The sequence below is a fragment of the Pelobates fuscus genome, chromosome 1 (genome assembly GCF_036172605.1).
Source record: "Pelobates fuscus isolate aPelFus1 chromosome 1, aPelFus1.pri, whole genome shotgun sequence".
In the NCBI taxonomy this organism is placed as follows: domain Eukaryota; kingdom Metazoa; phylum Chordata; class Amphibia; order Anura; family Pelobatidae; genus Pelobates; species Pelobates fuscus.
Window position 1 is genome coordinate 183978779 of NC_086317.1, and position 23096 is coordinate 184001874.

At 41.9% G+C, this 23096-nt stretch overlaps 1 protein-coding gene across 2 annotated transcripts in view; it reads right to left on the reverse strand.

Moving 5' to 3' along the window:
* The window catches only part of ARL8A (ADP ribosylation factor like GTPase 8A), a 117163-nt gene that overhangs the window by 25378 nt on the left and 68689 nt on the right, over positions 1–23096 (reverse strand). For both annotated transcript variants that reach the window (XM_063453170.1, XM_063453171.1), the window contains exon 3: positions 13188–13261. In XM_063453170.1, coding sequence (XP_063309240.1) covers positions 13188–13261 — 74 coding nt within the window. The remainder of the gene's footprint in view (positions 1–13187; positions 13262–23096) is intronic.

The window sequence follows — 23096 nt, forward strand, 5'->3', positions numbered from 1 at the left end:
ACAATTCCATGGAGGTCTTAGTTTTACCGACCAAACACGAGGTGTGTGTCAAAAATAGTTCCATGCGTCTGGGCTGTGCGGTTGGTCTACGTTCGAGAGTTTGAATTACACAAAATTGCCTATAAAACTGGTTTGTGCCCTAGTTCGTTGAAATCCTCTCGTTTGTGTGGTTCTTTTCACCGAATGCCGCTCTGTTCCCCTGAGTTTACACAAACTTAAACGAGGATGGAAGTCTCTGCGATGTTAGTGCCGTTGAGTGTCCAATTGGAGTTCCAGACACTTGATGACCAAACCCCGCTGGTGCAGTTCATTGTGACAAACTGCCATTTGCCACTGGGCATTGGAGAGGACTGATTGCCAGCCTCCTGCCCTGCGACTATGGCCATGGGATGTATTGCCCTCCTAGGAACTGATTTAGGCGTACTTGATTCTTATAGTGCTGTTTCTGGCCCTTTAATTCCCAGAGAAAGGGTTTGTACTTTTAAACTGGCACTTCGGATGCAGACGAAGTGCCGAAGTGGCCGCCATTCAAATACCGAACACGTGGCGGTCAGCGGTGTGTGCAGCCAAATCTATGGAACTGTTTTCGGCTACCCAATTGCACGAACACCGCTGACCCGTACCTTCTACTCTACTTCGAAACTGCGGCTGGAGACTAAGTCCCGTTCGAAGATTCGAACGCTTGTTCGAATGGGACTTAGTAATTTTCTCAGTGTAAAATAGACCGACCGCACAGCCCAAATCCGTGGAACTGTTTCGGGCATGAAAATGTGCTTGCGGTCGGTCAAAAGTGACTTATATCTATCTCCCGAACGGCTGAACGGATTCGAATGATTTTTGGGTATGTTTGTATTTGAAATGTGCTGATTAACCCCTTAAGACCGCAGGACGTACCATGCCGTCCTTATTTGGGCGGCTCTAAACATCGCAGGACGGCATGGTACGTCCTGGGCGGTCTTACCCCCACGTGGCCGGCGGAACATGGCCGCTGCAGATCGCGGTCGGGGGGCATGCCTGGCCCCCCAGGCAGCCCCCCTGTGCCTGGGGACCGCGGTCTGCAGCTTCCGATCGCAGTGACAGGCTGTCACTGCGATCGGTATTTACCATGTGTCAGCCGATTTTAAAATCGGCTGACACATGGAGCCGGCTGCATTTTCACTCTGCAGATCGTGGTCGGGGGACATGCCTGGCTCCCCAGGCAGCCCCCCTGTGCCTGGGGACCACGGTCTGCAGCTTCCGATCGCAGTGACAGGCTGTCACTGCGATCCGTATTTACCATGTGTCAGCCGATTTTAAAATCGGCTGACACATGGAGCCGGCCGCACTTTCACTCTGCAGATCACGGTCGGGGGACATGCCTGGCCCCCCAGGCAGTCCCCCTGCGGTCAGTGACCGCGATCTGCAGAGTATGATCGCAGGGAGAGGCTGTCTCTGCGATCTGAATGCAGAGACAGCCTCTCCCTGCGATCTGATCGCAGTGACAGCCTGTCACTGCGATCAGAGTCACTATGTGTCAGCCTATTGGCTGACCCATAGTAACTGCAGGCAGGATCCCCCTGCAGATCGCGGTGGGGGGCATGCCTGGCCACCCAGGCACTCCTCCTGTGGCCAATTACCGCGATCTGCAGGAGGTGATCACAGTGACAGCCAGTCACTGTGATCACTGATCCTGTGTGTCAGCCAGTGATGTAAAATCACTGGCTGACACTGTCTCTGCCCCTCTCCTCCCCTCTTAATCCCTTAAAGTAAAAAAAAATAAAAATTAAAGTTAAAAATAAAATATACTTACATCATTTATATATATATTATATATATGATCTATATATATATATATATACGCACACATTTACACATACACTAAGTGTATTTTAATATTTATATATATAATTATATATATATATTAATATCAAAATACACGTAGAAGGATATTGATTAAATATATACATAATTATAATTATATATATATATATATATATATATAATTATATATATATATATATATATATATATATATATATATATTATAATAAAAAATATGTAAATACGTAAAAAAAATTGGATGTATAGTTTTAGAGTTATGGAAGTTGGGTAAAAAGTATGTTTTAAACTGTATGGATAATTGGGTTACCTCTCAGGCTAAGGGGAGGAGATGTGTGGGATGTAACCAGTGTGTGATTGGCTAATGTATAACTGTCTGTGGGCGTCTCCCTTGCGTGGAAGAATTGCATAAAAGCAGAGTGTGTGTCATTAAACCTCAGTTTTTCTTGACCCTCAACACGTAGTCTTGTCTCATGATTGGAGGGGACAGCTATATTCACACTAGGGATTGCTATGCTTACTCCCTTGAGCTTTAATCACTTAGCTCTTTTAAGAGCTTGTTCCTGTTACACTCTCTTTGGAGGAGAGGTCTTTCCCACATGGTCCTGGAGGACAGAAGCTGATCCAGGTTGGACGGAAGACGGCGAGACTCCAGTTAAGCTACGGCGGTTGTGGAGTCTGCGGTGGTTGTGGTGTCTGCTGCAGTGCTTGGAGTCCTCAGGAAGCGCGAGGAGCATCCTTCAACGGAGGTACCCAGTCGGGGTGCTAGGTGATCCGTTACATTCGTGTTTTAAGATGGCCGCCGCCACGTGCTCGCATATACGAACGGCGGCCACCCAGGGGATCACCCAGTTGGTTCGTGTGTTTGTGATTAAGAGAGTATAAATAAATAGTTGCGGCGCACTCAGACTACAAAAATAATACAAAGAAGGCTACTAAAATGCCTATCTAAGAATAAATATGGGGATTTGGTTCCACCATATGGCCATATGTTGTTAAGCCCACCACTACTTTCAAAGTACCCCAATATCGGTGGGTCCTACACTAAAATGTGGGGGACAAATTAAATAGTACTAGTGTTAAAAATAAAAGGTGTTAAATTTAAAGTGGAAGTAACTTGGATTGTTTCTGGCAGACTGTCAGTTAACATATGATCAAAAAATGTCCTTCTACCAGATCTAATATGTTCTAAATGTCTATTGAGAGCCATAATCTCAACACTTAAAGGTAATGGGGATGGAGATATACAAGGCTTGGGTAGAAAAAAACAGCCCTGATAAGTGGAGAAAATAGTAAGGATTGATGCTGAAAAAGAAAAGATCTCAACTAGTATAAATTGCCCCCCATAAAGGCATGAAAAGTAATATAAACAAATATAGGTGGTGAGATCTAATAAGATCTAATCAGAAGTGAAAATGTAAAGCAGTGTAAAAGCACAAGGAATAATAGGTGCAGAGGGAATGAATAGGTGTGCAAGGTAAAACAAATATAAATCAATCTAAAGGTTAAGAAGTAAAATTAGAGATAAAGATTAAAAAATAATAAATAATAAAAACAATTTTCAAAGTCTTCTCACTACAATTTATTTTGTATCATTATATTTGCATTACTATATTTTTATTCATTTGTTCATACTCCTCTATACATATTTTTATTTTTAGCTTTACCTGTACTATTATTATTCACTACTTATTTTAATTTCTACTTTTTACTTTTTATTTTTATTTTTACTAGTATTTTCTCCCTGTGATTGTGATACTTCCTCCGTAACTGCATGTTGCTAACTGTAATTAGACTCACGTTCACTTTACAATGGACCTTTTACGAGTCTTTTTGATTTCCCACTTTTTTATTTATTTTTCTTATTTCTTCATTGTATTTTCTCTCTGCACTAACACACTAATATGAAAGATGTCGTGTACAATACTACTGTATTTCTATTATACATTCCGTAGTCCGGCCATTTAATGTGCAGGTTATTTTAAACCTATTTAATATATATATTTAATATATATTTTTTGTTCATTCAACTGATCAATGCTACTTGCTACTTTACTAATATGTGTAGCTCAATTTTAAAATGTATGCTTCTAACAATATTATTTTAAATAACCACTTCTTTTAATGACATGTCAGAAACCATTGAAAATTTATTATCAGTATTTATTGACATTTGTTCAAAATGTTTATGTATCTTTATCATATATTCTGAAAAACTTTCAGCTTTTAATTTTAATGGAATGTATGAATTAACAGTATTATCATATTTATCTAACGAGTGCCGATTAATAGACAAATTGTCTCAGCACAGTGTTTAGTTATTCATATTGCAGCAACCATTTTATTGAATTACACCAGCTATATAAAGCAGACTAACAGCCTCATTGGACTACAAGCCTCTGATGAAGTGACACTATTCAGTCACTGTAACGGACACCTTCCGTTAATGGACGCTTCCTAGCTTGCGCCGAGGACCACAAGCACCGCACTGGACACCACAACCACCGCAGACTCCACAACCGCCGTAGCTTAACTGGAGCCGCGCCGTCTCCCGTGCACCCTGGAATCAGCTTCTGTCCTCCAGGACCGTGTGGGGAAGACCTCTCCTCCAGGAGAGCGTATCAGGAACAAGAGCTAAGTGATTAAAGCTCAAGGGAGTATGCAGAGCATTGCAATCCCCAGTGTGATATAGCAGTTCCCTCCAATAACGAGACAAGGCTACGTATTGAGGGTCAAGAAGAACTCTGATGTTTAATGGCAGGTACTCTGCTTTTATGCAGTGCTCCCCTGCAAGGGAGACGCCCACAGGCAATTAGGCATTAACCAATCAGATATCGGTTACATCCCACAGATTCCCTCCCCTCTGCTTGGGAGATAATTGAGTTTCTTACTGTATCTACTCAATTATCTCCAAGCTAAAACTTATACTTTTTATACATTTTTATAACTTTCTCATTTTACATAGTACAGGAATAAAACTTACATTTTTATGAACAACACAACTTGTGGAACAACATATTCAAAATGCGTGAAAATCCGTTCAGTGGTTCCAGAAATATTAAAAAGTCTCTTTTGATCGACCGCAAGCACATTTTCATGCCCAAACCAGTTCCATGGATTTGGGCTGTGCGGTCGGTCTATTTTACACCGTGAAAATGACTAAGTCCCATTCGAACGAGTGTTCGAATCTTCGAACGGGACTTAGTCTCCAGCCGCGGTGTCGAAGAAGGTACGGGTCAGCGGTGTTCGTGCAATTGGGTAGCCGCAAACAGTTCCATAAATTTGGCTGCACACACCGCTGACCGCGTTAGAATACGTTAAAATGGCAGCCGCCACGTGTTCGTTTTGTCGAATAGCGGCCACTTCGACGACTTCGGCACTTCGACTGCATTCGAAGTGCCAGTTTAAAAGTTGTAACACTGCTCAAAATTATTTAAAGGGCCAGGAACAGCATACAAAAATCCATTATGCCCAAATGCAGTTCTTAAAGGGCAATACATTTCAAGGCCATAGTCGCAGGGCAGGAGGCTAGCGATCAGTCCTCTCCAATGCCGAGTGGCAAAGGGCAGTTTGTCACAGTCACGAAACTCGTAAGGCATTTTTACGGCAGGAGCCGCATACACGCACCCCTACCAAGACTTAATGGAACGCAGATCGGGCAGTAAGTGGAACGCACGCGAAGGCACAGACATCAATCCTCCCGGCATTTCCACATCTTTCTACCTCTTGACCAGCCAGAGGTGAAATGCTATTTTCTCCACTTATTAGGGCTACTTTTTTCTACCCAAGCCTAGTAAAATGGGAACACTGATGGACTTTCTCGTCAGACCGATTTGCTACCTTGACTTGGTATGCAAGACGGTGATACCTTAGCAGACCGTCACAGGTATCATGCTTGTGTGAAGGTAGCAAGTCCACAATGAAATCCATGGCAATATCCGACCATTACTAACGACGGATACATTCTAGAGCTTGCGTGATTATACAGTGAGGAGGAGCAATGGAGATTTGTTTAAGGGTGGAGTAAATCTGGTGGAGGACTGTAACGAAATCCCTGTTTAACCAACCTCAGAAACAGCATTTCGTTTGACCATACGTATTATGCTCAATTCGTATAATACTAAGAAACAAATAAAACTACCGACCCCAGGTAGCTACAGTTATGGAGCTCTCTTCGGATGGAATTGCACGAACAACTGGTGAACTTGGACTTTGCTCGACGTTTTTGAGAACTGTGTTCATGGGATCTGAGCGCTATTCGCCTAAAATATGCGCTCAGATCCAAGCTATCTGGGGGTATGTGGAACATGGGGACTTCGTTCGGCGAAACATGAGTTATTGATTTTAATACAGTTTTGTTAAAAGGTAAAAAGCACATGTTTCTCTCTGCCCGGAGATAATTAGGTTCTCTGCAACCACTTAAGTTAATTATCTCCAGGATAGAGAGGAGGGGTAAGTTAATTATCTCCAGGATAGAGAGGAGGGGTAAGTTAATTATCTCCAGGATAGAGAGGAGGGGTTACACTCTTCCTGTGGGTGTGTGTAATATTTGTAAAGTACAGTGATTGGTTCTGTATATTCTGTTTCAGTCTTCCACAAGGTCCCATGTGGGAGTGTCCTTGCTGGAAGACCATCATAAAAGGGCCATCAATAAACACATTCGTTTTACCCCTTCATGAAGTCTCGACTCATGTTTGGGGAATTGGGATCTATAATCACTACTTCACTCTTTTCAGCTTTGATTTCGGGAGACGCTACAAGGATCAGCGCTGCACGGATAGCAGAATCCTTTACACTGGTGGCAAGCGGCGGGATTTTTCTCCCGAACGGATGTACCGAACCGGAGCAAGTAGTGAATGGCGCATAGATACGAACGCTTGAAACGAACAACGCTGAAAGAACTGCTGGAAGCTCGAGGCATAGTGGCAAGTAATACACCGAAAGCCACGCTAATAGCCGAAATACTAGAGAGCGATCAAACCAGCGAACAACAGATGGCGAATACAGAGGAAACAGAGTTCCAAAAGGACGTGAGATGGAGACTCAGCCTGGTAGGACCTAACCCTACACCAGAGATCGTGGTACAGATCTTGGCACAAGCTACAGAGGCACAGAATGCCCGGGAAGCCCGAGACAGATCCCCGCCTGTGGATATATTGTCGCTATCTGGATCTACAATGGGGCGACAGCGCAAAATCAACTACGCTGCATTTAAAAGCTTCGTGGAAGGTGAGATGGATATTGATAACTATTTGCAGAACTTTGAGAGACAATGTGTGCTAGAAGATTTGGAAAGGGCTAATTGGGCTGCGGTACTAAGCAGCAAAGTATCAGGCAGTGCAGCGGAAGCATTGAGAGCTGTGCCAGATGGGGATATACAGAACTATGAAAAAATCAAAGAGATTTTGTTAGCAAGGTATGCTGTTACTCCCGAAGCCCACAGAAGGAAATTTCTGGCTCTCAGGAGACAAGGCAGAGATTCCTACACAGAGTGGGCATTTCGTATGCAACGCGCTGCCAGTAACTGGATGCAGGGGAGTCAAGCGACCACCCTAGAGGATGCTGTACAGTTAATACTACTGGAGCAGTTCTTTGACTACACTCCGGCAGAGGTTCGAGACTGGGTCAGAGACAGGAAGCCACAGACTGTGGAAGAAGCAGCAAGATTGGCGGACGAATTTCACGAGACCAGACGGCTGGATGGAAATCGAGGGTTCATGGGGTCGCGCCCCTCACCTGGTCCTACAACTACCCCGCAGAGGGTAACGCCAATGGTGAGCAACCCCAGGGTATCAAAAGACCGCTCCCATGTGCTATGGGTGCAAGCAAGTGGGACACATCAAACCCAATTGTCCACAACGTGCTACAGATCGCTGGAGGCGAACACCAGCCCCACCGACAAAAGCAGCAGCACACTGTGTACAAGAGGATTATAACCCCCCGGCACCAGCCTCACCTAGTAACAATACTGAAAATTGGTCCAGGTTACATGAAGTGAACCCCATACAAGCTGCTGGAGATAATCGGTCGCACCACAGACAGTCCGTGAAGTTAAATGGACAGGAAGCTAGAGGACTGAGAGACAGCGGGGCTACTATTACCCTGGTACAACCTCACCGAGTTAACCCTTCCCAACACACAGGTCGCACCGTTGCTGTGAGGGTAGCCGGAGGGGCAATACACAAGCTCCCAACGGCTCGAGTACATATTGATTGGGGTACTGGGGCCAAGGACGTAGAAGTGGGCATCATGCCGGATTTACCAGCAGAAGTATTGTTGGGAAATGACTTGGGGTGTTTGACGTCCCAATTGGCGGCACCCAGCCCAGAAGCAGCGTTACCTGTCACAACCCGGCAACAGTCCAGAGCTATGGAAGCCTCCCCCTCACCCGACGACCAGGTAAGCGATACTTCCCCGACAGTAAACCCTGCCCATACACTTTACTGGGGTACCCCACAAGACTTTGGGCAAGCCCAGCGGGAGGATCCCACCCTAAGAGGGTATCGGAGGGAGGCAGACCAACCTCAGGGAGACGTAGATCAGGCCAGATTTACCTGGGAAAAAGATCTATTATACCGGGTGACCGGGGGGACAGAAAAAGGGGCAGGTCAGGTAGCAAAAAGGCAATTAATAGTACCCCATAAGTATCGGACAGAATTATTACGGATCAGCCACGATATTCCCCTAGCAGGCCACTTAGGAATAAAAAAGACTAAAGACCGGCTCACACAGTTGTTCTTCTGGCCGGGAGTCACTAGGGAATTGCAGGATTACTGTAGAACCTGCGAGGTATGCCAAAAGGTAGGAAAGAGAGGGGATCACCCCCGAGCCAAACTACGGCCCCTACCCATAATCGAGGAACCGTTTTTCCGGGTGGCTGTCGACTTAGTCGGACCACTCAGCAAGACCAGTCCCTCCGGTAAGAAATACATTCTTACTGTAGTGGACTATGCTACCCGTTATCCGGAAGCAATAGCTCTGTCCAACATACACGCAGAGACAGTGGCGGACGCCTTAGTGCAGGTATTCACCAGGGTAGGATTCCCTAGGGAAATAGTATCCGATCAGGGAACCCAATTCACTGCGGTGTGGGGTAAAGCTGGCAGAGCTGTGGGGTAAAACCCATACTAAGTTCACCCTATCATCCCCAGACGAACGGCCTCTGCGAACGTTTCAATGGCACGCTGAAACAAATGTTGATCACGTTCACAGAGACCTGTCGGAATTGGGAAAAATTTCTCCCCCATCTGCTCTTTGCATACCGGGAAGTACCCCAGGAGTCTACCGGATTCTCCCCGTTTGAATTGCTATACGGGAGACGAGTTTGGGGACCCCTGGACCTGGTACGAGAGCATTGGGAGGGAGATATGGGGGACTCAGGTACCCCTATAGTAGCATTTGTACTGGAGCTCCGGGACCGCCTACAGATGCTGACCGAAATGGTTCGGGAAAACCTGCGGGCAGCCCAACAGTGACAGAAGCGTTGGTATGAAAGGGGGGCTAGAGACCGTATATTGGAGATAGGACAAAAAGTCCTGGTACTAAAGCCCACTAAGACTGACAAGTTACAAGCCTCCTGGCAGGGCCCCTACACGGTGATAGACCGGATCAGTGATACCACTTACCTGGTGACTGACTTTCATGTGAATATGCTTAAGCCATATCGAGAGAGACCAGAGGAAGTCTCTGCCGTATGCGCCCCGGCGTATGAGGGTATTTTCTTACCTGACCTGCTTCCCCAAAAACCTTCAGGGGTAGAACAGGTCCAGTTAGGCCCCGAATTGAGTACAGAGGAGCAGAGACAAGCTTCCCAACTGTTAGAGGGATTTAGGGGCATGTTTTCGGCAGTCCCAGGCTATACGACCCTGGCAGTCCACAGAGTGGAGACCCCAGGCCAGTTACCCCTGCGGCAGCAGCCATACCGAATCCCAGAAGCAGTACGGGAAAGCATGCTAAAAGAGCTCCAAGATATGTTAGAGCTGGGAGTAATAGAAGCATCTCAAAGCCCATGGGCTTCCCCAGTGGTCCTAGTCCCTAAAAAAGACGGTACTACACGATTCTGTGTGGATTATCGCAAACTTAACGATAGGACGGTCACAGACGCATACACCATGCCCAGAGTAGATGAGTTACTGGACCGTATGGCTGGGGGGAATTATTTGACCACTATTGATTTGTGCAAAGGATTTTGGCAAATCCCCTTGGAGCCTGAGGCCATTCCGAAGTCGGCATTTGTCACCCCATTTGGCCTATACCATTTTAAGGTAATGCCATTTGGGATGAAGAATGCCCCCGCTACTTTTCAACGGATGGCAGACCGGCTCCTAGAGGGATTCCAGGGCTTCGCTTGTGCTTACTTAGACGATATAGCTATCTTCAGTGGCACCTGGGAGGCCCACCTGGACCACTTATCAGTAGTGCTCAAACGGATTCAGAATGCAGGACTTACCTTAAAACCTGAAAAGTGCCATGTAGGCATGGCGGAGGTCCAGTATTTAGGACACCGGGTAGGGTCAGGGAAACAGAGACCAGAACCAGCAAAAATTGAGGCCATCACCCAATGGCCCCAACCCCGGACTAAAACCCAAGTTATGGCTTTCTTAGGCACGGCCGGTTATTATAGAAAATTTGTAGCCGAATATAGTGCCCTAGCAAAACCTCTGACTGACCTCACTAAAAAGTCACTACCCCGACAAATAGCCTGGTCCCCTGAGTGCGAGGAGGCTTTCCAGAAACTCAAAGCTGCGTTAAGTGCATCCCCTGTGTTGGCAGCACCTGATCATACTAAAAGGTTTCTCGTCCACACAGATGCCTCCATGTTTGGACTGGGAGCAGTTTTAAGCCAGGTTGGGGACGATGGCATGGACCACCCGGTGGCATATCTGAGCAGGAAACTATTACCACGCGAAGTCAGCTATGCCACCGTTGAAAAAGAGTGTCTGGCATTAGTCTGGGCACTTAAGAAATTACAACCATATGTGTACGGACGTTCTTTCACTGTGATGACCGACCACAACCCGTTAATTTGGCTTAACAGAGTGGCCGGAGATAACCCTAGACTACTCAGATGGAGCTTGGCACTACAGCCTTATAATTTCACTATACAATATCGTCCTGGAAAGCAGAATGCCAACGCAGATGGCCTATCCCGTCAGACAGAATTGGACAAATAATTGTGTTATCCGGTCATCCCTTAGCCAATCCGTCGGGATCTAAGCTGGTATGCCGTTCCATGGGACTAAGGGGGAGCTGTGTAACGAAATCCCTGTTTAACCAACCTCAGAAACAGCATTTTGTTTGACCATACGTATTATGCTCAATTAGTATAATACTAAGAAACAAATAAAACTACCGACCCCAGGTAGCTACAGTTATGGAGCTCTCTTCGGATGGAATTGCACGAACAACTGGTGAACTTGGACTTTGCTCGACGTTTTTGAGAACTGTGTTCATGGGATCTGAGCGCTATTCGCCTATAATATGCGCTCAGATCCAAGCTATCTGGGGGTATGTGGAACATGGGGACTTCGTTCGGCGAAACATGTGTTATTGATTTTAATACAGTTTTGTTAAAAGGTCAAAAGCACATGTTTCTCTCTGCCCGGAGATAATTAGGTTCTCTGCAACCACTTAAGTTAATTATCTCCAGGATAGAGAGGAGGGGTAAGTTAATTATCTCCAGGATAGAGAGGAGGGGTTACACTCTTCCTGTGGGTGTGTGTAATATTTGTAAAGTACAGTGATTGGTTCTGTATATTCTGTTTCAGTCTTCCACAAGGTCCCATGTGGGAGTGTCCTTGCTGGAAGACCATCATAAAAGGGCTGAGTTTGGCCATCAATAAACACATTCGTTTTACCCCTTCATGAAGTCTCGACTCATGTTTGGGGAATTGGGAGCTATAATCACTACTTCACTCTTTTCAGCTTGGATTTCGGGAGACGCTACAAGGATCAGCGCTGCACGGATAGCAGCATCCTTTACAAGGACTATCTGTACTCCGGAAACGATCTAGAATTTACATATTCACATCAAGAAATTAATAAATAAGTAATATGGTAATAGGTATCTCTTTACTTCAATCCGATCTTATTAATCATGGACAAAGTGTCAACCTTCTGATTCTTTGAACTGGAACAATATGTAATCTGTAGTTAGAATCATGAAAAAAAAAAAAAAAACAGAGCCCACCAAGCTAGAATGTCTCTGAAGATGTCATTCAGGTAGTGTTAGAAAGCTGCTGCAGCTTTGCAAAGCCCAAGGGGCTAAAGGCCATCTTCCACTCATCACCTTTGCAGATGCAGACTACAATATAGGCTCCTTGTGGGTCAATCTTGGTGAAGATGGCTGCTTATCTGGGCCTGTCTAGAAGTTCAGAGATCAGGGGCAAATGGTATTGATTTTTGATAGTTAACTGCTTTTTTACAGTACAGACAGAGTCAAAGTGAACGACGTTTCTTACATTCTTTGTCTGACAGAGGGCGATGAAACAACCCTATTTTCATAGGTTCTTCCAAGGTTTGTGCAGAGGAAGTAGAGGTGGTTTGTCAAGGAAGTCGAGGCCGAACAGGCCCTTGTACTCTTTTAATCCTTCTATAGCGGAAACATCTGTCTAATTGGGTAACAAGCAGGATCAGTTCTTCCAAAAAGGGCTGTATGCCTAGTCTAGTCAACTCATCTTTAAATGTTTCAGATAGTCCCAGATGGTATTGTTCTATGAGACCAGTCTTGTTGTACATTAACCCCAACCTTAAAATATCATGTAGTATAAAATATACATAAAGGAGAAACAGAAGTATGTATTAGGGGAAAATAATGCCATTTCAGGGTTCTGGAGACATTTGCTCTTGCAGTTGATTATGATGTTTCCAATACCTTTCAATGGTTTTTATTTACTAATCATTTACAGGGTTATTCACTTAACAAAATCTGTTGAAAATTACTAAATTCTGAAAGCAATGTCAATTCTTATATTCACTAAAGCCCGTCAGATCAGCCAGAGCAAATCTCCAGCAATCGTCGGGATGCATTCAGTGTACGGATTAAAATTAGTGCTTTTGCATCCAAACATTATACAAGTATAGGATCCAGAAGATTCAACATTATACAAGTATAGGATCCAGAAGATTCACAAATAAACCAATATTAATACAATTTGGAAATTTGCATATTATTGTTTACTTCCTTGTTTGGAAGACCGTCCCTCTAAATATTATAAGTACGTCCTCACCTCTGAATATTATAAGGGTTCCCACCCAGTAAACTGTCCACCCCTTGCAATTTATTTTAAAGTCTACCAAGTGATGCCCAATGGGCAATTTTTCATTTGATATATCTAGTACATGTCATGATTGCTACATGTTATACTCACACAATGGCACTGACTCCTCTGCAATATCTCTCCCACATGCTTCGAAAGCGTGGCTGCCCTCCTATGTCCCAGAGCTAAGAGAAAGGGAAATAAGTAATTAAAAAGCATATCTCATACAAATAAATACACGCTTAGAAATTTACAAAACATGCACCCAGAAGGCAGAAGCACATTGCACGTAAATAAATCAGAGTGAGAATTTATAGTGTCTATCATTTCCAGTTCCGGTATCTTCAATCTTTATTTAATCCCTTGGGTTCCAAAATTTGCAATTTAAAAATCCAAAAGGACTCTGTGATATTTTTCTCCTTGTATTACCCCTTACAGTACATGTACACCTCAATACCCATATATCTAAAATTAAACATAGGACAAGAGTTACAGTGAATAGGTTCAAAATCTTGTAGATTTTTTTATATTATTAATGCAATCCCAGTACTCCAGCTGAGTACATAATCCCAGTACTCCAGCTGAGTACATCAGTGAAGAATCTCCCAAGCGCAGTAGTGATTAGTTGTGCATATAGCTCCCAATCCCCCAAACATTAGCCTAGACTTAATGAAGGGGTAAAACGATCTGTTTAATCCAGACTCAATGGCCTGCTTTTATACATTACAGGTACATTAAAAACACGCCCATGACACTCAGAAACATACCCACAAAATGCCATGTCACCATGACTAAGCAAAAATGACAAATTATAGAAAACACTCACAAATACATATTTTGCATAAAGGAACCCCCATAGTTTATACATCCCCGGATAGGCTGGATCTGAGTGCCCAAGTTGTCCAATTAGCACTCAGATCCCACGAACACAACTGAATCGCCACCGGGGTGAAGTTTTGACCGACCGCTCATGAGGCGCCTGCCCAAAATAGTTCCACAGTTTTAGAGGTAGCGGTCGGTCATGTACCAAAACGCATAAAAAGGTTGACTCATTGGTAGCGTTGGTTCGTGAGGTCCATATGAACAAACCTACCGAACAGCGCTCTCCTGGCTTGCTGCAAACAGAAGCAGGCGTTCGGCCATTGAGTGTCTGCCTCGGAGTTCCAGACACTCGACGACCAAGTCCCGCTGCCTGCTTTCATGCAACAAGATGCCCATCGTTTTCTCTACCATGTGGCGTTTGGTTAGACGAACGGAGGCCACACAGAGAGTGCACCTATTTCTTGCGGTTTCTTTGTATTTAATGATGGTCGGTGTTCGGTAATTTATAATATCGAGGAGAACAGCTGCTGGGAAGGCAAAAATAGGGGTTTTGTCACAATTATCTCTAAAATTATCTCTTTTCATTTCCTTTTTGTCCTATCCACATAATATTTTTCACAAGGACATTGTAGAAGGTAGACCACAAACTGTGAGTTATAATTAACTTGGGGTTCTATACAGAGCCTCTCTGCAGTAGATAAACTGTTGAAGAATTGTTCTTCCTTACCATTTTATCAACTATAAGCTTTACAATCGCTACAGTATTTAATCATTTTCTTTCAGACCTCTATTTTTTTTTTTTTTCTTAACAACATTATGTACAAAAATGCAATAAAATACATACAAATTAACATGTTTCAACAGATTCATTTTAACATGTCGGTTATATGAGTTTATGGATTCATGTACAGAATATTTGAAACAGGCAAATAACTAACAACAACAAAAAAAAGAGAATTGGGTAGCGGTGAGACAAATTCAGAGAGTAGTGAAAAAAACCTTAGTCCTTAGATCGAAGGGCTTACCACAGTTTGAAGTTGGGATAGGAGGAGAATGACTTATTTTAAAATGTGCTGGGCTTATATTCTATTATACATTCAGTTCGAATTATATAATCACATAAATTATATCTAAGAGTTCTTAGTAAATTGTGATTTTATAGTCAGCCATTCAACTTTTGGGGGGCTTTTCCAGTTATTTGCAATAAATATCTTAATCTCAACCAAGAAATGACTTAGCTATGTAAGGTTTTATCCTACTCATTTGAGGTAAATTAATATGTAATAAAGCAGTATCTGGCGATAAATCAAATTTAAAGTCTAACATCTCATTTCGGTGGTCTGATATGTCCACTCAAGTGTGCCGAATAATCTGACAATTCCACCAGATATGAAAATAGGCACCGCAACTCCAACAATCTTGTATAGAATATCAAGATATTTTAGAAAGCCTTATCGGAACTAGAAACCATCTATTCAAGAATGTATGTGACGAAGTGCACTTCGCCACTTAGTCCTGGAGAGGCCTGCTTGCCAGCCTCCTGCCCTGCGACTATGGCCCCTGGGAGATTGTACCCGTTTAAACCAGCATTTGGGCTTATGGACTTTTATTGTATGGTGCTGGCCCATTAAAAACAGTGTATGGACATATTGAAACTTTTTGTACACTTTTTCTTCCCCTTTGAATCCCTGGGAAGGTGTCTTCCCCTCCCCAGCTCCATTGTTCTCCAGAACTGGTTTGGGCAGGAAAAGCCATGGTTAAATCCTGGTTAAAATAATATACGTTTTATGTATGTACGATGTAAACTCACAAAGTTATAAAAATGTATTCAGCTTGGAGATAATGGAGTTGACACAGTAATTGACTCAATTATCTCCTAAGCAGAGGGGAGGAATATGAAGGGTGTGTTTCTATTGTCCCATTGTGTCTGATTGGCTGCTGTACTTGCATTGTATGTGTTGTAATGTGTTTTATTGGTTGTTCTGAAAAACCCTGTGTGTGGTACTATGTGTGGAAAACCTGCATAAAAGAAGACCCTTTTGGTGCCAAGTAATGCAGTTCTTCTTTACCCTCAATCTAGAGTCCTGTCTCTTATTGGGGGAATTGCTATATCATTACAAGGGATTGCTATTCTCTGCATGCTCCCTTGGCTAGTCACTCCAAAGCTCTTTTAAGAGCTTGTTCCTGTCTTGCTCTCTGAAGGAGTCTATGGTGGTTATGGTGTCAGCTGGAGTGCTTGGAGCCCTCAGGAAGCGCTAGGAGTATCCTTCAACGGAGGTGCCTGGTGATCCGTTACAATGTATCTCTCTGTAAACCATAGACAGTGATTTACTGAAACCCTTGGAAGTTATTTTAATTCCTAGTACATGCTCCCATGTAGAGAACAGTTGGAATTCGCTGTTTTTAGTAAATGACAACTCAGGATCAGTTTTTTTAACTTAGGCTTTTTAACTATTGTTTATAAAGCATTGAACTGAATGAAGATCACTGTTAGAGTTTTACCCTAAAATGCTCTTATTTTTTTAAGTAGTTTAGAAATTCTGAGTTTGGAATATTACATTTAGTCCTCAGTTCTTAAAAAAGTAACATTTCTTTTTATACTTCACATGATCAACTATATCTTTTATACCTCCATTTAATCAAAATATTATATGGATATCCTTCAAAAGATTTTTCAAAATTAAAATTTTTAAGGATGGTGTAATTTTGTCTTGTGATCCAAGTTGGTTTTAAATCTTACACCAGTTGAAAAGTACGGTATATGTATTAATGAGAGAAAATCATTGTAAGTCAAACATTTGAGGAAGCTGGTGGAAACCAAAATTACCAGACTACCGAAAAAGAAGTCTCTTTTTTGTCTGTACCATCTCTCTTTTTTGCACAGTTCATGAAATGATCTGACTGCATGTGCTAACAAGACAGCTTGAGAGAGTTTAAAGGGACACTATGGTCACCAAAACAACTTTAGCTTAACCCCTTCAGGACGGGTGACGGACCTCGTCCGTCACGCGGTAAAATTAACCCCAGATCGCCGCAATCGCAGCGATCGTGGGGTTAATGGTACTCCGGTCTGCCTCTGTATTAGAGGCAGACCGGGAGCACCCGATAGTGCTGCCCCAGTACATGTGCCCGCTCTGACAGCATGTCAGAGCGAGCACATGTGCTGTATATACTCACCTTCCGCCTCCCTGCACTTCCGGGTTAAGTGTGAAGTGCAGGGAGACGGATCTTCAGTGATCCTACCCCCTGGTGTAAAAAAAAAAAAGTAAAATTAAAATCCCACCCCCCTTTACCCATTTTAATAAAAAAATTAACCCCTTCCCTGCCAACTGATCACTGACTACAGTGATCAATTGGCAGGGATTACATTTAATATGATCTGATTTTTTTTTTAACCCCTGAGGGTTAATTCTTTTTTTTTTTTTTAACCCTCAGGGGTTAAATTTATTTTATTAATTAATTTAAATATTTTAAAATGATAAATTTAGCTAGCTGGGGAGGGTGGAAGTTAGTGGGGAATTGGGGGATTCAGTGTTAGGCTAACTAGGGGTTAACGTTTTAAAATAAGCTTTAAAAAGTAAAAAAATTAAGTTAAAAAAGTTTTAATAACGTTTAAGTAAAAAATTAAAAAAAATAAACCCTTTACCCAGTCCAAATAAAAATTAACCCCTTCCCTGCCAGTCTATCACTGCCTACAGAGATCAAAATACAGATCACAGTATTATACTGTGATCTAATTTTTTTTTAACCCCTGACGATTAACTTTTATTTATTTTTTAACCCTCAGGGGTTAAATTTATTTAATTAACTAATTTAAATATTGTATAATTAAATATTTTGCTAGCTGGGGTGGGTGGGAGTTATGGGGAAATGGGGAATTTACTGTTAGTGCTGCTTACTGCTAGTTAGGGGTTAACGGTAAAAGAAAAAGCTTAGAAAAATGTTAAATTTGTAAAAAAAAAGTTTTACGAAAGTTTAGGAAACTTTAAAAAAATTAATAAGCAAAACAAAAGTTTAAAAAATAGTTTTAAAAAGTAAAAAAAGTTTTAAAAAGTTACAAAATACATTTAATAACGCTCATTACCACTACACCTGGTACAAGCTAGCGGAAAAATGATCCCACGCTAAGGTTCAAATTATGCCTTTTGAAATACCCTGGGATGTCTTCTTTAAGAAATGGTATGCCTTTGTGGGGTAGTTTGAATTATATAGCCTGGTAAAATACTCTAAAATGGGACATGGGCACCCCAAACAAGAAGGCGCAATGTTTTGTTTTATACTGTTACACCACTTGCGAACATGTTTGCAAACGACTTCAGTAGAAGCCATTTAGTTTAAGTTTCAATTGATCTTTTCTTACACACGATGCCCACTCTAACCGGACACACGTCTGCTCCTGACGCTACCTGTCACACGACTTCAGCGACCCTTACACCTGTTAAACCCAACATACACATATGGGTCCGCCTGATAAAGACACGCACCAGTCCTACCCCCACATAACACCCAGAGAAACGAGGGAATCATAATCACTAAAGCTTTCTTCCTATCGTCCCACTACCCTCCTGATACTCACGACCTAATAACACCGTGACGCAGAACAATGACATAGCTAACAGACCATCAATAGGCATAGCATGTAACCTACACGGAGTGAACACCTACCTCCTATAGGCTTACACTAACTCAAGGCACGACTCAATACACACTCTAACTACCTGAGTATAGCCAAAGATACAGTATTCTTCGTATGCCCTTGCTACGGAGAAAGGACTTAGCTTATAAGATTGTTGCCAGCGATATTGTGGTAAATGTCATAAAATGTGCAAAACCTAACTCATGCTTTTGAAAGTAAATAACTTGTACCTAACTGTTAACAACATCACTAAAAAAAAAAAAAATGTGCAGAACTGTAATGCCAAGTTGTGAATATTGAAACATACTGTATGCGTGCTGTTGTGGCACTTTACTCTTATTTGTCATCTCTATGCACAGAAAAAATAAAGAATTTAAAAAAAAAAAAAAATGCAATCCGTATGTAAAAAAATGCCCCAAATTATTTTTTACCACATACTCTGGCATATATTGCTGAAAAAAATGGGGGCATGCTAAGGCACAATATGCACCTTATGATATACCCTGGAGTGTCTACTTTTACAAATGGTAGGCCTTTGTGGTTTTTTTTTTTGAACAGTCAAACTGTTATAATACCCCAAATGGAAGCATAGGCCCATTAAATCCGTCTCTCAAAATTCTACTGTGAATACTGAAAAGGACAGGTCTCCTATATGGCACTGTAGCTTCACAAAATAGTGCCAAAGACATACAATGGGGGTACCGTTGTACTCAGCAGAAGTAACTGAACACATAATAAAACTTTGTACAGGAATAGCACACACCAACTTTACAAAATACACATGAGAAGTTCTTTGTTATAAGTTTGTGTGCGAAAACCCCCCAAAAACACAATTTTACTCCAATATTTAGCAGAGGTTGGCGGTAAAATGGCTACGTAGAAAGTGTCAAAACAACCTTAGGTAAATAGCCTGTGGTGTCTACTTTATATAAATATATACTTTTGTGTGGCAATTTTGTTTTCTTTTATGGCTATTAAGCTTACAAGACAAACATACCAAATTCTAAAATCGCTCCACATTAAAAGTTTATTTTACTCCTTGTGCTTTGTGACCTGTAACTACCAAAAAAAACTTAAAATCCCAGACACATTATATATTCTGTAAATCAGAACAACTAAATGAATTTATTTTTAATTACTTTCCTTAACCTGCACTAATTGTGCACACATTATTATTGCAAAAACTGTAAAAAAAAAAAAAATCAAGATTTTTAATTTTTTTTGCATTTTTCTGTATTTTTTAATAATAAATAAGCATTTATGTAAATATATGTTACATCAAATTAAAGCCCTTTCTGTCTTTTAAAAAACGGTATATAATATGCGTCGGTGCAATAAATTAGTAAAATGCAAATTGCAGTTGAACGCAAACAGCAAAAAATGCTTGTGTCATTAAGTGAAAGACAAGCTTCTGAAGCTGTGTCCTTAAGGGGTTAAAGGGACTCTCCAGTGCCAGGAAAACAATCTGTTTTCCTGGCACTGCAGGTCCCCTCTGCCTCCCACCACCCATCCTCGGTTGCTGAAGGGGTGAAAACCCCTTCAGTGACTTACCTGAGACCCCCGCCGATGTACCTAGGCGGTGATTTCGGGTTGCCGCCGCTCCTCCCCTTCATTATGTCAGCCATACAATGCCGCACATGCGCATTAGAGCTCTCCATAGGAAAGCATTGAAAATGCTTTTCAATGCTTTCCTATGGGGAATTGAGCGACGCTGGAGGTCCTCACACAAACCTGTGCTATGAAGCAGGAAGTGCTCTAGTAGACAGCCACTAGAGGAGGAGTTAATCCTGCAAGGCAATAATAGCAGTTTATGTTTATTGCAGGGTTAAGGGTAGTGGGAGTTGGCACCTAGACCACTCCAATGGGCAGAAGTGGTCTGGGTGCCTGGAGTGTCCCTTTAAGCTGTTGTGGTGTATAGATCATACCTCTGAAGTTTCACTGCTCAATCCTCTGCCATTTAGGAGTTAAATAACTTTTGTTTCTGTCTATGCAGCCCTAGCAATACTTCCCTTGGCTGCGACTGACACAGCCTGCATGAAAATTAAATGGTTACGTTTTCAATCAGATTGTTTTAGAAATGTTTAACTGTTCTGTAAATTGAACTTCAATGACATACAAGAGGCTCCTAGCACGCTATTAACAGAGCAGGAAAGAAATTCTAAATTAAAAATAATTAGCAATAAAAGAAAGTGTAAACATTAGATGACTCTTTACAGGAAGCATTTAGGAAGGCTGTGTAAACCACTGTCATGCCTCAGATTGCCGTACGGCACATATGGCTTCCAGGGGGTGTCGTGCGGCAGCCACAATGTCTCTGGTATCACACCACTTCCGCCAGAGTGAGCGCTCTGCAGCGTTTCAGTGCTCCTAGTGCAGGGAAATTTCTGCATGCCCTTACTCACTGATTTTCTGGTTCCCTGATTTCGGCTTGTTTATTCGATTTTTAGTACCAATGGCATGATTGACTTTGGCTTTCTATTAGGCTCTGTATTTTCGCCTGGTCACTTTAAGCTCCTGTATAAGTACCACTCTCCTGTATAAGTACCACTTTTACCTTATTCTGGTTACTGATTCCCTAAACTCTGTGTGTATGGGGTACCCAATCTTGACAGTCACACGCAGTGATGTGTGACTAGGGCTGCATAAACAAAGTGACATAACCTTTAATGGCAAATAACTGAACAGTGAGACTGCAGGGGTATGATCAACACACTAAAACTGCTTCATTAAGCTGACAAGAAGTGTTTTATCAATAATTTTCCTTGTAAATGATTGTCTATCTAATCTGGGATACTCAACACAATTAAAGTCTTCAAGCCAAATGATCGATCCTTCTTTAATCTTTTTAAGCTTTTCTATAATTCTCAGAACAAATTTTCGGGATGAACTATGAGGGGCATATATGTTCACCAAAGTATAAGTTATTTATTGATATCACAGACCTTTATTATATATCTACCCTCTTTGTCAAATAGTTGTCTTCTCTATATCTGATCTGTATATCTAAGTCCTTAGTAGAGAAGTAAAACAAGAGATGAAAAATAAGAAAAGGGCATTTAAAGCATTTAAATCAGACAAATCAGATGCATCTTATAAAAGATATAAGAAAGCAAATAATGCGTGCAAAAAGGCAATTAAACTTGCTAAACTTCAAAATGAAAAAATGATAGCTAAAGAGAGCAAAACCAACCCCAAAGCATTTTTTAAGTACATAAATTCCAAAAAACCCAAAAATGAAAGTATAGGTACACTTAAAACTGAAACGGGGGTGTTAGTTAATGAAGACCAAGAAAAGGCAGGAATTCTAAATAACTATTTCTCCTCCATATATATTAAAGAAGAACCCATGGCAATAGATGTGCAAATGATTGCTACTAAAAACTTGCAGAATAATTGTAATTGGTTAACTCAAGACAATGTGCTGCAGCAACTAAAGAAAGTTAATATAAACAAAGCTCCAGGGCCTGACGGTATCCATCCACGTGTACTTAAGGAACTAAGTGTAGAAATAAGTGAACCTCTGTTTTTAATCTTTCAAGATTCTTTTCTTTCAGGAAGTGTTCCGGAGGATTGGAGGAAGGCAGATGTGGTTCCTATATTCAAAAAGGGTTCAAAATCCTTGCCTGGAAATTATAGACCTGTGAGCTTAACTTCTGTGGCTGGTAAAATATTTGAAAGGTTATTAAGGGATAATATTCAAGAATTCCTTGAGAAGAATATGGTTATCAGCAAAAATCAGCACGGTTTTATGAAGCACAGGTCATGTCAAACTAGCTTGATTGCGTTCTACGAAGAAGTAAGTAGAAGTATAGATCAGGGTGTTGCAGTGGATGTGATCTATTTGGATTTTGCCAAGGCATTTGATACAGTTCCACACAAAAGATTAGTGTTCAAACTCAAGGAAATTGGTCTCGATGAAAATGCTTGTTCTTGGGTAGAACATTGGCTTAAAAACAGAATACAAAGAGTTGTCGTTAATGGTAAATTTTCAAGCTGGACAGAGGTGGCAAGTGGTGTCCCTCAGGGGTCTGTTCTGGGACCCCTTCTATTTAACATTTTTATAAATGATCTTGAAGACAGCATTGAAAGTCATGTTTCAGTGTTTGCAGATGACACAAAACTTTGTAAAATAATACAATGTGAGCAAGATATTACTTTGCTGCAGAAGGATTTAGATAGACTGGAGGACTGGGCACTCAAATGGCAGATGAAATTTAATGTTGAAAAATGCAAAGTTATGCACTTCGGCGTAAAGAATACACAAGCAACGTATACCCTTAATGGAAGCGAATTAGGGATAACAACACACGAAAAGGACTTGGGAATTGTTATAGACAACAAACTATGCAACAATGTGCAATGTCAATCAGCAGTGGCCAAGGCCAGTAAGGTATTGTCATGCATGAAAAAGGGCATTCATTCTCGGGACGAGAATATCATTTTGCCTCTCTATAAATCACTGGTAAGACCACATATTGAATATGCTGTGCAATTTTGGGCACCTGTTCTAAAGAAGGATATCATGGCACTAGAAAAAGTGCAGAGGCGGGCTACAAAATTAA